The 16,884-nt window shown below is 47.6% G+C and overlaps 1 protein-coding gene and 1 long non-coding RNA gene across 2 annotated transcripts in view; one reads left to right on the top strand and one right to left on the bottom strand.

The window, feature by feature from the left end:
- The window catches only part of LOC115306280, a 37,420-nt gene extending 31,453 nt beyond the window's left edge, over positions 1 to 5,967 (bottom strand). Inside the window, exon 1 of the long non-coding RNA XR_003915289.1 lies at positions 5,677 to 5,967. This is a non-coding gene — a long non-coding RNA (uncharacterized LOC115306280). The remainder of the gene's footprint in view (positions 1 to 5,676) is intronic.
- A 1,757-nt stretch (positions 5,968 to 7,724) lies between these two features.
- Positions 7,725 to 14,263, top strand: UCP2 (uncoupling protein 2). Its single transcript, XM_029915747.1, has 8 exons — positions 7,725 to 7,861; positions 8,648 to 8,804; positions 11,087 to 11,310; positions 11,492 to 11,702; positions 12,524 to 12,718; positions 12,800 to 12,901; positions 13,238 to 13,418; positions 13,803 to 14,263. The coding sequence occupies exons 3-8, from the start codon at positions 11,185 to 11,187 to the stop codon at positions 13,915 to 13,917; spliced, it is 930 nt and encodes a 309-aa protein (XP_029771607.1). The 5' UTR covers positions 7,725 to 7,861; positions 8,648 to 8,804; positions 11,087 to 11,184; the 3' UTR covers positions 13,918 to 14,263.
- Positions 14,264 to 16,884: the final 2,621 nt, after the last annotated feature.

Here is a 16,884-nt window from a genome sequence, read left to right as displayed (position 1 = left end):
GGAACCCCTTGTTCAGCATTTTAGATCCATCATCCAGAAGTCACTACCCAGAAGTCAGATACCTATATCTTTTGCTGTCCAAAACCATAAGACTTCAAAAACTATCATATAGATTTCATGGTTATTATTTTTTTAACTTTATTTATTTATTTTGAGAGAAAGAGAGTGCGCACAAGTGGAGGAGGGACAGAGAGAAAGAAGAGACAGAAAATCTCAAGCAGGCGCCACACTGTCAGCGTGGAGTCTGACCTCTGGCTCTAATTCATAAAACTGTGAGATCATGACCTGAGCCAAAACCAAGAGTCATACACTTAACCGACTGAGCCACCAGGCGCCCCATATTTCATATTTCATGGTTATTATTAAGCATTAACAATGCCTTGGAGTCCTAATCCTGAAATAATTCCTACTTTAGATATATTTACAATATTGATCAATGGGACGGGAGAGTTCTTTCATATTTGATGAAACAACTACAAGGAGAGTAATTAGTCATGTTAATATGAGCATCCGTAAAGCTCTGCAAACATTAAGGAACAAAATGGGCTTGCAGGGATTTTTGTATAAGTTATCCCACCATGTAGTACACTTCTAAACAACCTACAAACAGAAAACTTGGTGATGTTTCTGAGAAGAAAGGAGAACCTGATTTCACTTCCGGCTCAGAGCAAATGAAAGTACAGAATCATTTCAAATGGTCACTGAGGAAGCAACTACAGATTCAACAGCAAAACAGAACTCTAATGTTGCCACAACAGAAGCCAGCTAGTTTCCTCTTGATCTGTGCTTCGAAACTCCTGTTGAGCTCTGAATGAAATGAGAAAATTTATAGGAAAACTGCTACACACAACCTTTGCAGAAAAGAAAGCCTTCAAAAAAGACAAACAAAAAACTCCCTTCTGGTAGAAAACTATGTCTACACGGCCTTAACTTTTCATTCATTCTGGGAAGAAGCTTTAACAGTAGATATTCTCACTGAAGCCACTTTTCTTAGGTTGGTAAGAAATCTCATTTTCTGCAAATAATGCAGCATTTAGAGAAGGCATCTTGCCAGAATGGAATAGATGGTCACCTTCCTCAAATCATTTGCAATAATTTGATAACAACAACATTTGCTATTCACACTTGGCATCTTTTCTCTTTCTTAAAGCTAGCTTCATGGTGCCATTCACTAAAAACCATCCTGCTGATGCAGTATATTTATACTTAAATGATATTCAAAGTGTTTTGTGGTGTAGTTTGGGAAACACTTAGTAGTGTTTGGGATCTTGTTCATTATAGCATATCCTAATGCAAAAAAGAGCTATTTCAAAAAAAATTTTTTACTCCAAAGTTCTTTTTTTAAAGTTTTTTAGCAATCAACACTATTTTTTAATCTTGAATCAATCTGCATTTCATTTTATAAGTCTAAGGATAAACTTCATAGGCTTTATGATGACTGTTAACATTTATAAGCAGTCACTATGAATATTATAATTGTGATTTTATATATCACTTTATCAAACATAAATCTTGTTTCATTCTATATTTAACAACATATATAACAAAACCTATGCTTTGGGGAATAATGGGAAGACATTTAACTCTCCCTATGAAAAGACTTCTTGGTATTTAGAGTAAAAAGAGTATAGGGGTGCCTGGATGGCTCAGTCGGTTAAGCATCAGACTTCAGCTCAGGTCATGATCTCACGTTTCATGGGTTCGAGCCCCGCATCAGGCCCTGTGCTAACAACTAGCCCGGATTCTGTGGATTCTGTGTCTCCCTCTCTCTCTGACCCTCCCCTGCTTGTGCTGTCTCTATCTCTCAAAAATAAATAAATAAATAAATAAATAAAAAGAGTACAAAATAATAAATATCTAGTATTGAGAAATTTGGTGAGGCATTAAGAATTCCTGTGGATTTCTATAAATTATGTATATCAGTTGAACCTTGTGGAAGGTATACAAAGCAAAGTTATGTATAATTTAGCCCTGTTTTATAAGGTCTTAACTCAGACTATAAAGATTCACTGACATCTCATGAGAAGTTTTGGAAAACATTTTTTTAACCCATTTAGAATTCACTGAAAGTGCATCAAGGGGCGCCTGGGTGGCTCAGTTGGTTAAACCTCCGACTTCAGCTCAGATCATGATCTCACATTCGTGGGTTCGAGCCCCGCATCTGGCTCTGTGCTGACAGCTCAGAGCCTGGAGTCTGCTTCAGATTCTGTGTCTTCCTGTCTCTCTGCCCCTCCCCCTCTCATGCTCTGTCTCACTCTGTCTCAAAAATAAATAAAACATTAAAAAAAAAAGTGCATCAAGCAGTCCTTTAAAGGGTGTTAACATGGTCCAATTTGGATTTTGTTTTGGCTTTTTCCTTTTTTTTTGTATCAGTATTATTAAAATATAATTAACATACCATACAATTCACCCATTTAAAGGGAAAGTCAACAGTTTTTTAGTATATTCAGAGTTGTGTAACCATCACCACAACCATTTTTAGAACATTTTCATCATCCTGAAACAATCATCCTCTCCTAACCCTTTACCTGTCATGCCCCAGTTCCCTCTCTCTCTCCCAGCCCTACTTTTCTGGCTCTACAGAGTTGCCTATTCTGACATTTCATACGAGTGAACTCATACAATATGTGGTCTTTTGTGACAGGTCTCTTTGACTTAGCACGATGTTTTCAAGGTTCATCCATGTTGGAGCATGAATCAGTACTTCATTTCTTTTTATATTGCTGACTAAAGGTGCATCTTCTAACTCTTAACAGTGTTTTTCTAATTCAACATTTAAAATATAGGGTTTGCTTGGGCACCTGGGTGGTGTTGCTGATAAGCGACCAGCTCTTGGTTTCTGCTCAAGTTATGGTCTCACAGTTCAGGGAATCGACCTCCTAGTTGGCCTCCACGCTGACAGCATGGGGCCTGCTTGGGATTCTTTCTCTTCTACTCTCTCTGCCCCTCCCCAACACTCTCTCTCAAAATAAATACACACACTTAAAATATATATATATAGGGTTTGTTACTTGCCAGTGAAGATTCAGTAAAGATTTTTTGTTGTCTTTTTTATTTGTTTATTTTGAAAGAGAGCATTGGGGAGGGGCAGAGAGACTGCACACACACGTGCACCCACAAGCAGGGGCGGGGCAGAAAGAGGGAGAGAAAGACTCCCAAGCAGGCTCCATGCTCTGCACAGGGCTCTGCACATGCTCAGAGGCAAGACCTGAGCTGAACTCTGACACTCAACTGACTGAGCACCTCTTGATTTCTCTTATTAAAATATGCAGTCAGGGGTACCTGGCTGGCTCAGTTGGTGGAACATTTGACTCTTGATCTTGGGATTGTGAGTTCAGGCACCAAGTTGGGTGTAGACATTACTTAAAAACAAAATCTTTTAAAAAATGCAATCAGCAGGGGCACCTGGGTGGCTCAGTCGGTTGAGCATCCGATTTCGGTCAGGTCATGATCTCACAGTTAGTGGGTTCGAACCCCATGTCGGGCTCTGTGCAGACCTTTAGCTCAGAGCCTGGAGCCTGCTTCAGATTCTGTGTCTCTTTCTCTCTCTGCTCCTACCCTGTTCATGCTCTGTCTCTCAAAAAAATAAATGTAAAAAAAAAAAAGCGGGGGGGGGGGGGAGCCTGGGTAGCTCAGTCACTTAAGTGTCTGGCTCTTGGTTTTGGTTCAGGTCAATCATGACCTGAGATCACTCACGGTTTTGTGAGTTCGATCCCCACATCGGGCTCCATGCTGATAGAGCTGAGTCTGCTTGAGATTTTCTGTCTCCCTCTCTCTGCCCCTCCCCCATTTCCACTGCCTCCATCTCTCTCAAAATTAAACAAACTTAAAAAAATTAAAAATTAAAATTAAAAAAATTACAATCAGTAAAATACCTAGGAATAAATCTAACCAAAGAGGTGAAAAATCTATACACTTATAACTATAGAAAGTTTATGAAATAAATTGAAGAAGACACCAAAAAACTTCTTACTCAACATGTCTTCGGAGGCAAGGGAAACAAAAGCAAAATGAAGTATTGGGACCTCATCAAAATAAAAAAATTCTGCACAGTGAAGGAAACAATCAGCAAAACTAAAAGGCAATGGACAGAATGGGAGAAGATATTTACAAACGACATATCAAATAAAGGGTTAGTATCCAAAATCTATAGAGAACTTACCAAACTCAACACCCAAAACACAAATAACCCAGTGAAGAAATGGGCAAAAGACATGAACAGACACTTCTCCAAAGAAGACATCCAGATGGCCAACAGACCCATGAAACAATGCTCACCGTCACTCATCATCAAGCAAATACAAATCAAAACCACAATGAGATACCACCTCACACCTGTGAGAATGGCTAACAACGCGGCAACAACAGATGTTGGCAAGGATGTGGAGAAAGAGGATCTTTTTTGCGCTGCTGGTAGGAATGTAAACTAGTGCAGCCACTCTGGAAAGCACTGTAGAGATTTCTCAAAAAATTAAAAATAGAACTACCCTATGACCCAGCAATTACACTACTAGGTATTTATCCAAGGGATACAGGTATGCTGTTTCCAAGGGGAACATTCACCCTAATGTTTATAGCAGTGCTACCGACAATAGCCAAAGTATAGAAAGACCCCAAATGTACATCAACGGATGAATGGATAAAGAAGATGTCATGTGTGTGTGTGTGTGTGTGTGTGTGTGTGTGTGTGTGTGTGTGTCTGTATATATACACAATGGAGTATTACTCAGTAATCAAAAAGAATGAAATCTTGCCATTTGTAACTACATGGATGGAAGTAGAGGGTATTGTGCTAAGCGAAATTAGAGAAGACAAATATATGATTTCACTCATGTGGAATTTAAGATACAAAACAGATGAACATAAGGTAAGGGAAGCAAAAATAATATAAAAACAGAGAGAGGGCCATCAGAGACTTAAATATGGAGAACAAACAGGGTTACTGGAGAGGTTGTGGGGGGGGGCTAAATGGGCAAGGGGAATTAAGGAATCTACTCAGGATATCATTGTTGCACTATATGCTAACTTGGATGTAAATTAAAAAATAATTTCAAAAAATAAAATAAAATTACTAAGCTTATAAAAAATGCAATCAGATAATTTTGTGTTTATGGGGGGGTGGTTAACATAGCCAACCTACTCAATATTTTTAATTTACCAGAGATATTTGAAACGTTTAATATTTTCTCATGTTGGTTTTTTTTTAATTTTTTAACGTTTTATTTATTTTTGATACAGAGGGAGACAGAGCATGAGAGGGGGAGGCGCAGAGAGAGAAGGAGACACAGAACTAGAAGCAGGCTCCAGGCTCTGAGCTAGCTGTCAGCACAGAGCCTGACGTGGGGCTCGAACCCACGAACGTGAGATCTGACCTGAGCCGAAGTCGGAGGCTTAACCGACTGAGCCACCCAGGCGCCCCTCTCATGTTGGTTTAATTACCTGATGTTTTCAGTTTTCTTTGGCATTCTTGTGTCTTTTTCATCGTCAATGTTTCAAACAGTTTGTATTTAAAGTGTTAAGGTTTCAAAGCTGTAAATACGGTGGATTGTTTTCTGGTACAATATCAACACTGTAAACTTTGTCAATTTGATTATTGGAAAATACATCCACAAATAAACTACAGTATATATGTATTTAATGAAATAGATGTGAAACAAATTTTTAAAATGCCCTTACCTGTATCCAAACAGTCTCTAAGGACATCTTATGACTTGGACAGCCGCTTGCTAAAAATCCACAGATACCGTGTCAGTAGCATTGCTCTAATCTGCTTGGCTCCATCCAAAATAAAAGAAAATTTGGAAGCAGGGGGGCTTTTTTAATCTTGTTTTTTCAAACACTTAGGTTAAGAGAATTTGACAGGATTTCTTCTTAAGAAATTCATGCTGGGTCCTGGTAATCTCTCCTTCCTTTTTTAGCCACGAGATCATGACCTGAGCTGAAGCCGGATGCTTAACCACTCAGCCACCCAGGCGCCCCTATCTCCTTCCTTTTTTAAATGTTCACATATCATCTTTTTTAACAGCCCTTGAATTTTGCCAGGCATGAACAAACATCTCATGGGTATATAGTCTTTGGTCAATTCTTCCCTATTTTGGCAATCAGGGTGATGCTTTCATTTTGAGGCCATTAGTTCCATCCTGTTCTTTCTGTCTCCTCAAGTTCAGCAGTTTCACCACCAGCCACAGGGCAACCTGGGAATCATTTCCTTACAGCAAGACAGAGAAGCTTGTGCAAATGCTAGACCAGCTAGTGGATGGGAGACTCCAAAGCGCCAGAAATAATTCTCCAGCTTGACTTCTCAGTTTCTGCTTTGCTTCTGCTTCTGCCAGGACCACGTGCTCAGTGTTTTTCTTTCCTGCTATAATTATCCTGTCCCATTCCAGTTATTCTCAGTTGACATTTCTTGCTTACAGACAATTCCAAAAACAAACACATGGAGGCCGATAAACCAGGATTAAATCACAGCTCACCACTTCCCAGCTGTGTGAAGTTAGGCAGGTGGTTTAACTTCTTTGGGATTGTTTCCTCAACTGTAAAACTAAGGTTATATCAGCCTCACAGAAGAACGTGAAATATTCACACTGAATGTGAACACAGTAAGTACAGTAACCAAATGTTCTTCTCCCCTGATCCTCCCATTTACACTTTTTCAAAAATATTCAACAGCAGCCCAAACAGCATGCACACAGTCTACTACATGCAGGTCCTTGGCGTGTTGTGATACTAAAAATACAGGAAATAGCTTCCTGCTCTCAGTTTACAATCTAGTCGGCTTCCTCTACTTCGATTAATCCCTTCAATGGTCCTAGGAGGCTAACAAGGATAAAAACATAGAAAGGGAGAGGCCAAGGGCGACCAGAGTCCTATCTCCTACTCCCCGAATGTTATATTTGTACCAGCCACAGGACACAATTACAGGTTTTTTGCGCGTCTGTCACCCCAACAAGGCTTCCAGCCGCCTAAAGGCAACCCAGGTTCAGCGCATCTAAGTCATTTTCTCATCGCCAGGCTGGGCGCGCAGCAGGCCCGGACCCTGTTCGGCCTTCTCACTCACGGGGCGCCGGCCCGCGCACCCAGCTGTAAGTGGGGGGGTGTGAGCGTCACGCTCGGTGCCAACGTCCCACCCAGGTGGAAGTCCCCTGGGTCCTCTGGGTAAGGCCAGGGGGGCGCGGGAGTAGTCCGGAAGCCCAGCCGCGCTCCAGGGCGGTCGGCGGTTACCCGCCACCTGCCGCTGCACCTCGGATTGGCTCCTTCTTCCGACCACGCGGAGGCTTTAAGCAATCGCCAGGGGTTACGAGGCCCCGCCCCGCGGGAGCTCCGGAAGCTGGAGTTCTGTTTGCAGAGTCGGGGGTTGGGGACTGAGCTGGTGAAAAGAGGGAGTACGCTAGCACCCGAGTCTCTGGGGCGCTGTTAGAGCCCTGGCGGGACACAGGGGGAACAGAGGCGTGTATGACCCTGGGAAGCTTCTGCTTCTTTCCGGGAGTCCGCCTTGCCATTCTCACCAAGAGATTGGCGGAACCAGGATGTGTGAGGCAGAGAGAGAGAGTGATCTTGCGGGGGAACGAAGGGATGAACGCGGGGATCCGCCCGCATGGAAATGGGAGTGGAGGAAGGTGCGCACAGTTTCAGGCTGGACAGTCCTTGCTGAAAGGCTGTGGCTAGAGGCCCAGCCTCGCAGGCCCCGCCCAGCCCGCAGGCCCCGCCCCCCGAGTCCTAAAGCTTGGCAGCCTCTGCGGACCTTACTGTAAACGCGCCGGACACGTTCTCGAATTGAGTACGGTCTGCGATCTCTCCACGCGCCCTCCGCCCGCCGACCGACAACAAAGTTACCGCACGCTCCTGTTCTCCCTTCGGCCAGGTGAGCCCGGCCCCGGCCCGCCCCAGGCTTGCGCCCCATAAACCTGCGGCACTCCCGCCACCTTGGCAGCGAGGACCCGCGCCCTTCTCAATTTCTCCCTCCTCCCAGCCTATCTTGAATTTTTCCCTCTCTGCCCTCTTTTTCCGTTTCTCCCTTCTTTCACCCTTTTTCTCTCTTTGTTCTTTACCTCTCACGTTCAGTTGGCTCAATAATTTAAGCCTCCACCCTTCTACTCTCTCCCCCTCAGCCACGATGCCCAGCCCTGCTTTGGGGTGGGGGCCTTTGGCGCGACTGCGACGACCAGAATGACCTTCCATTCCCCAGGCTGAGAGGAGGTTTGAGCAGGGCCCGTTCCCAGCCCCTCTAACCTCCTCACAGCTCGTGGCTGGGTCCTAGTCGATTCTTTCGGCAAGTCTCTGACCTATCATGACCCCCTTACAGCACTCCCACTCTCCAGAATTTGCTGACTGTGCTGGGAGCACGCTTCTTCAGAGTAGAGTGCCACTAAAGCAGAAATCTGGAAGAGTCCATATGTCTACTAAGAGAGCAGACAGGGGAGGGGGAACTCCTGAGTTCATCAGTCCCCCCCCCCCCCCCCCCCCGTGTGTGTACTTAATTAGTCCCCAGCTACCCTCGGTGAAATGGACCCTGTTCCTTACTCCTCCCCACCTCCACCCTAAGGACTAAGTGGGCTTGTGTGCCTTGGGCAGGTGGCCATTTCCTTGCTGGGGTGAGATCCTTTAAGGCATATTTCCTTTCTAAACTCCTCTTTCCCCTCATCCACAGGACACATAGTATGACTATTAGGTGTTTCGTCTCCCAGCCATTTTCTATGGAAAACCAAGGGGATCGGGCCATGATAGCCACTGGCAGCTTTGAAGAATGGGATGCCTTTAGAGAAGCTTGATCTTGGAGGCCTCAGCGTGAGACCTTACAAAGCCGGGTAAGAATCCACTCTAAGGGAGGGGTCTCTGCTGCCTCTTAGCACTTTGGCCTGGGGGTGGGGATCACTGGGATATTAGCAAAAATAACTAGCACCACCCCAGTGAAGTTGCTCTTCAGAATTCACAAAACAGTTTCCTTTATCCCTGGTCTCATTCCATCCTTTAAACTGACCTTGACAAGCCAGGGATGGTGGTCCCCATATTTACAAAGGAAGAAAATTAAGCCTAGATGGGACAGTGATTAGTCCTTGGCCATCCTGGGAGTCAGCAGCAGAGCTAGGACAAATTCTGAGGCCTGAGTTTTATTTTCTCTTCTTAGTAGGGTCTTTAGCACAAGTGATCATAGCCCCCATGCTCAACCTCTAAAAAGACCTGACAAACCCAAAGCAACATTCAAAATGGAAACTGAGCCTCTGTGCACTTGTCTTCTCTGGCCTTCACAACACTGCAACCCAGCTCAAGGTCAGGACAGGATAGACTCACTTTTCATGTCTCTGATGCCCAGAGAAGGGACATTCTTTGCCTGAACCTTCTCAGAACTGCCAAATTGGCATGAGAGAACTTGGGTGTTAGACTTCCTTGTTAAAAGCCCGGCCTGTGCTGATGGCCGAGAAAACAGCAGGAGAGAAATGTTCTGGACCCAGTGCAGAGCAAATTGAATAAGCTTTGGAGGGTGTAGCTATGGCTCTTACTAAGTTCCCTCATCCTAACATGGAAGTAAGGCAGCCACCTCTCAGGGCAGCTCTGAATAAGTGAGCTAATAGAGTGCTGCAGGCGGCAGGATGGGGAAAGTATGGAACACATCCTGGAGACAGATATGTCAGAACAGGGAAGCTGGGGAGTCTAGAGCTCCTTCATCAACCCGTTCTGCCATTTGAATGCCAATCTTCACTGAGCTGAGCCTCACGAGGGCCAGGCTCCAGAGGAACTCCATTAAGACTAGGCCCCAGCCTATAGTAGATCCGGACGCAATTGAGTGGTGAGTAGCCTCAGGATTTCCCTGTTGGCCCCAGCCACCTGGAGAAGCTCAGGAGGAAGAAGTTGTGAGCTGTTTGTTTCCATGGGTCTTTGTGTTCACAACGGACTCCAACCACATCCTCCCTCTGCTGGCCAGCATTTTCCTTACCGCCCCAGCGACATGGGCAGCCAATCAGGCTGGGCTCAGAGCAGCTGCTCCTGGTGAAGTGAAGTGAGCTCTGGGGAGAGAAGCAGGTCACCCTCCCCCACTGGGGTGCCGGGCTCACTTCCTCCCTGGGCAGCGGAGGCAGCAGAGAAGGGTGTTGTTCAACTCTGAGAACAAAATGGAGCTTTTGGTTTCCTGTGTCTTTGTAGCTCTTGACCTGTACCTCCCTATCCCTGCCCGCCCTATGGTAAAGATGTGGATCCCCTTTGTTGAAGGAGACGAAACTGGCCAGAGAGCGAGACAGTTTTCCCTGCGTCACACAGTAGGCCGGGGGAGAGACTCCAGTGTCTGTGTACCTACTTTCAGCCCTGAGAGTTGTCCAGGATCCTTCAAGGCCTAGCTAAATATTACTTCTCTCCCGATGGAGTTAGTTGTTCCTTCTGCATTTTGAGATTATGTCCTGCAAGCCCCAAATGCAGCTTGAATCACCTGCCCATCCCCTGTGCCAGACAGTAAGCCCTATCTAGGGTCGATATTAGTCTCCTGTATCTCAGTGAACCAATGCCCAGCAAAGCAGTCTTGTTGAAAGAATGATTGTAGAGAGCCCAAGTTGTGTGGGACTGGGGAGGAGAATTCAACTGGGCTGGAAGGGGTTGAACTAGTCTTGTCCATTCCTTTTCTTCTAGACTTAAACAATTTCAGACCCGTAGGAACCTCTCCTGCTTAAGAAATCCAGGGCATAAGCCTGTGAGTTTGTGCCTTTCAGGTCTTGGTGTGACTGAAACCTTTTCCCCACTTCTGCCTGTCTTCCAGACAGAGTTGCAGAAGCAGGCATGTGGGTGTCATCAGTGAAATCTCTGCACCCAGCAGACAAAAGGATGAGTCAGTGCCCATTTGTCAGCACTAAGATAGCCCTGATCCAGACTTTCCCTGTAGTAAAAGGGAGGGGGCTCTTCACAAAATGTGTTCTCCTCAGGCAGGAATTGCTTCTCCAGCCCCCACTTGAGGACCTCCAGAGCCCACTTCTATTTTCCTTCATGAGGTTGCTCTGGTTCGTGCTTAGGGAGGTGGTGCTGTCAGGGAAGGTGGGGGTGGGGTGATAAGCAGGGAGGGACTGGGCCTGCTGCTGCTAATGGGGCTGATCTCTCCTGGGCTTAGATTCCGGCAGAGTTCCTCTATCTCGTCTTGTTGCTGACCGAAGGTGCCCCCTTCTCCATCTTTCTCCATCTCCTGAGAGATAGCAGGAAATCAGCATTATGGTTGGGTTCAAGGCTACAGATGTACCCCCTACGGCCACTGTGAAGTTCCTGGGGGCTGGCACAGCTGCCTGCATTGCAGATCTCATCACCTTTCCTCTGGACACCGCTAAAGTCCGGCTGCAGGTGAGGGGATAAAGTCTGGGGTTCCCAATGTTGTCTAGTCTACTCTGCCCCAAGACATAGACTCCATAGACTCCAACATAGCAGGGAATGTTTGGGACTGTGTCAACTTTGGAGCATAGGATGGCATGAGTTGGGGAGGGCAACCTGCCTCCCCCTATAACCACGCATGTTGGCCTTGCAGATCCAAGGAGAAAGGCAGGGGCCAGTGCGAGCCATAGCCAGTGCCCAGTACCGTGGTGTGCTGGGCACCATCCTGACCATGGTGCGCACCGAGGGCCCCCGCAGCCTCTACAACGGGCTGGTTGCTGGCCTGCAGCGCCAGATGAGCTTTGCCTCTGTCCGCATCGGCCTCTACGACTCTGTCAAGCAGTTCTACACCAAGGGTTCTGAGCGTGAGTTTGGAGCTGGGCCATGGGCCCCTTGACCTTTTCTCCATGGTGATGACCAATCCAATTGAATCATCCTTGATTGATGATTTGCTGCATAGCTCCTTTAGGCTCCAAGATCCCTAGGAGGATCAGAGGAACTGAGAAATAGAAGGGACCTTGATTCTCCTAAAGATTCCTGAGCACCTGGGCTGTGCCAAGCTCTGTGCAGGTCACCATCCCATGGCAGTCCTCACCACTCTTCTGAGAGTAGGTAGTATCATCCCCATGTCACAGATGAAAAGACTGAGTCTTGCTGGGTGGAAAGAACTTGGCCAAGGGCACACAAGGGGGAGCCAGAAAACATACCCAGGACTTTTGCCTCCAAGGCTAGCATTCTTCCATTTTACCTCCTCAGCATGCTATACTCTCTCCATTTTACACATGTGAAAACTGAGAACCCAGATCAAAAGGTTAACTTTTCTTGTGATAACATAGCAGGGAGAAATAGATTTGGCATGAGAACCCAAGTTTTATGAATCCGAGGCCTTGGGAAGGCCACTTCTCGCTGAGCCTTGGTTTTCATGTTTGTCAAATGGAAATGATTGTGATTTACCCTGTTGAGGCAGGTCTCATTTTGTCCCACTCCTTGCCGTGTCCCAGTGCCTAGCAAGTAGTAGACATTCATGGTGTTATTTTCTTTGATGCAAGGAGTTTTTAGAGCAAGAGCTTGTCTGGATCCTATTCCCAAAAGGCAAGAGATTATAGTGATGAGGTGGTTTTAGGGAAGAGAGGTGGAAAATTAGTACACTCCCAGCTGGGCACTGACCCCCATGGTTCTCCCACAGATGCCGGCATCGGGAGCCGCCTCCTGGCAGGCAGCACCACAGGAGCCTTGGCTGTGGCTGTGGCCCAGCCCACAGATGTAGTAAAGGTCCGATTCCAGGCTCAGGCCCGGGCTGGAGGTGGCCGGAGATACCAAAGCACTATTGATGCCTACAAGACCATTGCCCGAGAGGAAGGCTTCCGGGGACTCTGGAAAGGTATGTACCAGGTGTTTCTTCTTCCCCATCTTCCTCCTCCCCTATTTCCTGATCTCACATCAGTATTCTTTCCTCCTGTAGGGACCTCTCCCAATGTTGCTCGTAATGCCATTGTCAACTGTGCTGAGCTGGTGACCTACGATCTCATCAAGGATGCCCTTCTGAAAGCCAACCTCATGACAGGTGAGTTAGTGTAAATGGTTCTGGGTCTTGGCCTTCCCCCAACCTAGGATCAGATGTGGGGGTCTGGTTGCCACATCCTTTCGTCCTCTTTCCCCTTCGCTTGTGGAGTGAGTTTAGATGTACCATAGTGAAGCCAGCTGGGATGAAGCTCCTACTGCTCACTGAGGTACTGAGGCCAGACTCTAGGCAGAATGACTCTTAAATCCTCGGGAGAGGTCCCAGCTGCTGTCTTTCTCTAAAACCATAAAACCCCTAAGCTACTTTGATGATCTCTTCCCTTCTGGAATGATGTAGAGGTAAGGAGTCCTGACTGCCTCTCCTGCTCCTCCTTGGCAGATGACCTCCCTTGCCACTTCACTTCCGCCTTTGGGGCAGGCTTCTGCACCACTGTCATCGCCTCCCCCGTTGATGTGGTCAAGACGAGATATATGAACTCTGCCCTGGGCCAGTACAGCAGTGCTGGCCACTGTGCCCTTACCATGCTCCAGAAGGAGGGTCCCCGAGCCTTCTACAAAGGGTGAGCCTCTGATCCACCCCACCCAATCCTGAGCCTCCTAGCTACCCATACCTACACACAGGTGGGAGAGAACCACCTGGAACTGATTAGCCAGGTGTCAAACTATTCTGATCCTGGTCCTACAATTTCACTAACATTCTCTCATGCTCTTAACTACTTCCTCGCAGAGTTGTCACTCCTACTTTATGGATATTAAAATGGAGACTCACAGAGGAGTCTTGCTCACAGCCACACAGCAGGGGGGACTCTGTTCCCTCACAACCTCCTTTGGGACAAAGCAACTGGGTTGGATTGGATACCATGGCCCATTGGGGTGAGTGGGAGGTGAAGTGCCCTCAGGAGTCACCAAGGTGCTCCCTGTGACCTGTGTTTTCTGTTTTCTAGGTTCATGCCCTCCTTTCTCCGTTTGGGTTCCTGGAACGTGGTGATGTTTGTCACCTATGAGCAGCTCAAACGGGCTCTCATGGCTGCCTGCACTTCCCGGGAGCCTCCCTTTTGAGTGTCTCCTGCTGCTAACCCAGCCACCTCCGGCTTTTGCTCTGGATCTGGATCTGGATCTGGCTCAGGCTCCAGCCAGGCCCTGCTTCCCTTTCCTCTCTCCTCACCCCTTCCTTCCACTCCCTTTCCCACCACTCTCTTTCCTGTCTCCACATGCTTACCCCCTTTTCCCTACCCTGTCTCCTCATTGCTTCCCAGTCCTAGTAGAGTTGACCCCAGTTAACACTGTGGGAGGCCTGGCACCAGCCAGGATCCCAAGCCCTCAATCCCTTGAAAACCTAAGCCCAACTCTTTGTTCTGCCCCCAGTCCCAGCCAGCGTGTCCCCCATAAAACAGGTTCAACCTTGTGTCTCCTCCCTCTCTCATAGCTGTTACCGGAGGTCTTGGTTCAGTGGGCCCTTTTAGTACCTGGTGGACAGGGGAGGAGCCACCTTAGAAAGGGAGGTGTCACCCATATTTTGCTTCCAGCATCCAATCTGGAGCCCATGGAGGTCATCAAGTCCACTCCTCTTTCCAGACCAGGCCTGGGGCTTAGGTGGCAAGTGAAGGAGCATCTGGGAGTCACAATTTCGCTCTTACCAGGCCACTTGAGCTTCCATTCACCCAGTGCCAGGTGCTCCAGCTGGCCCCAGGCCTATTGATCTGCAAAATTAGCGTGCTCCTGTCTGCCCGACATCTCCTGTGTTCCTTGGAATGTTTAGAGGAACTTGGGACTCTTAGATGCTGTGAACTTCTTTTATTCCATTCTACAAATGGGAAACCTCCCCAAAGTCCCAGACCTCATGAGGACAAGTCAGGCTGCTTCTCATCCTCCACAGTTACACCCTTAGATGGCAGTATTACCGCACTGGATGGGAAACATGAGGCCTCAGCCTGAGGATACTTTCATTTGGAGACTCACCCTCTCCCTGGGCGAAAAATCCCAAAGAGGCAGTGCCAAGCCAGGGCTTAGGCTGCACAGGGTGTCAGCCTCCCTGTCCCTACCAGCTGTCTGCAGAGGCAGGAAAGCAGATTCTGTATCTGTTTTCCAAGGGGTAGGGGACTCTGTGAAGTCCCAGAATCCTGAGGCATCTCATGCAGAAGCAGGCCCTTCGAATTAAGCCACCCAGGCTCATTGTATAGCTATTAGAAGAAACTGAAGGCTGAAACAGATCAGGCAAGGACACACAGGAAGTGAGCAATTCAACTGGGACTAGGACTCAGGCTCCTCTCCCACACTGTGCCTCTTCACCCAGGGACCAGAGCTGGAGTCCTTCGGAAAGTCTGTTAGGCAGCTGTGGAGCTAGGCTTAGAGAACGCAACCTCCCTCTTCCCACAGCCTCAGGCGGCTGATGCTACTGCTCCTTCCCATTGGTCAGAGCTGGAGGCTCAACCCTTCAGTGCTTTGGCAGGGAGTCTGGAATATTAAGAGTCCTGGAAAAGGAAAGAGGGCCCAGGATTCCTCACCTTTGTAACATCTGACAAACTGAGCTGGAGTTTCATATTCCCCAAGAGGAATGGGGTTGAATGCCACAAGTTTAGCAAAGGTGAAGGTGGTAGGCAGCCCAGTGGGCCTGTTCTCTGCTGGGCTGGAGGTAGCATAAATGGAGAACCAACCTGGTGAATGCACTTCATGCACCGTAATTCTCACACTAGTCCTAGGAGGCAGGCTGCTGTTTTATACCAGAGGAAACAGCCAGTTTGTTGGGCATGTCTGTCAGCTGATTCATTCACCAGTCTTGTGTCCCAGATACTTGGAAACAGGGCCACCAGACTCATCATGCTTCTGGGCATGATCCAGGGACAGTGAGGAGCTGGGGCAGGTGGCAGGACCATTGGACAACATATCAGTACCACTTGGTAACTTAGTAACTGGTCCTCACAGCCTAGAAAATGGACATGTGACAAGCCTGCCTTACCTGCCAGATGAAGTAGCACTTAAGATCACCAAGGTAATAGGAATTTCATCAAGATCTTTCATCAGGCCTAAGACCACGCTTCCTTCAGAGCTTTGCCATGAGGAAGAGGCTGGAGGCAGGCTTGCCCACTGGCCTAAAGGAGACCTGGGTGCTAGAATTTGCACCCATTTGCTCTCAACACAGGGCAGCTACCACCACTCTTCCACCCAGGCCGTGCCTCGGGGCAGAGTCCACTTCACTCCTCATCTGGTTTCCTGAAGGCCTGCAAGATCAGGGTCACAATCTTTCCTATAAGAAACAGGCTCAGAGAGGCAAAGTGATTTGCTTAAGGGCATACACCTGAGATGTATCTGACTCCAAGGCCCACATGTCTTAAGGACTGCACAGGTGCTTCCTAGAACCCTGGTCCAGATCACATGTCTCAAGGTCGGCTCCTGCCGCATTTTCCCTGATGACTTCAAAATGGCTGACTGGTGCTACTCAGTCCCCATTTAAGAAAAAACCTTAATGGACACCTGGGTGGCTCAGTCAAGTGTCCAATCTCAATCTCAGCTTGGGTCTTAGGGCTGTGAGTTCAAGCCCTGTGTTTAAGAATGGAGAAATCCAATGTGGACAATAGGTGGGGTCTTTTCTAGTACCTCTGAAGTCATTCCACAAAAGTGGCCACCTACTCATAAGCTTAGACCTCTCTAGTCCAAACCCCAACTCGAAAGAGAGGAGTCTTTGCCCTGGTAAAGGAGAGGTGCATGCCACACTGTTGTTGACTGATGGGATGAAGGTCAGGAAAGCAAGTGTCTGAACGGGCCCAGCTGGGCCTGGAGGCCACAGCAGCAGCAATCCTGGAACCCTGAGATCTATGCAGTGAGTTCACCAAGCACGTTCACCACAATGACTCATTCCTCATAAGCAGGCTGCATGAAGCCTGTAAGCAATAACCTCCAGGGTGTCCGTGGCAGGGCCGGGAGCAGATCCCAGTTCTGCCTCTGACACCACCCTGCCTAGAGGGAGTCCAGCACCCACTGCATAGATGAGAATTGAGGCTGGCGAGGTAGAAACCAAAGCCATTTCCA

The sequence above is a fragment of the Suricata suricatta genome, chromosome 11 (assembly GCF_006229205.1).
Source record: "Suricata suricatta isolate VVHF042 chromosome 11, meerkat_22Aug2017_6uvM2_HiC, whole genome shotgun sequence".
Taxonomy (NCBI): domain Eukaryota; kingdom Metazoa; phylum Chordata; class Mammalia; order Carnivora; family Herpestidae; genus Suricata; species Suricata suricatta.
Note: the sequence above shows the minus strand (reverse complement) of the source record. Positions and strands in the feature narration are given on the sequence as shown.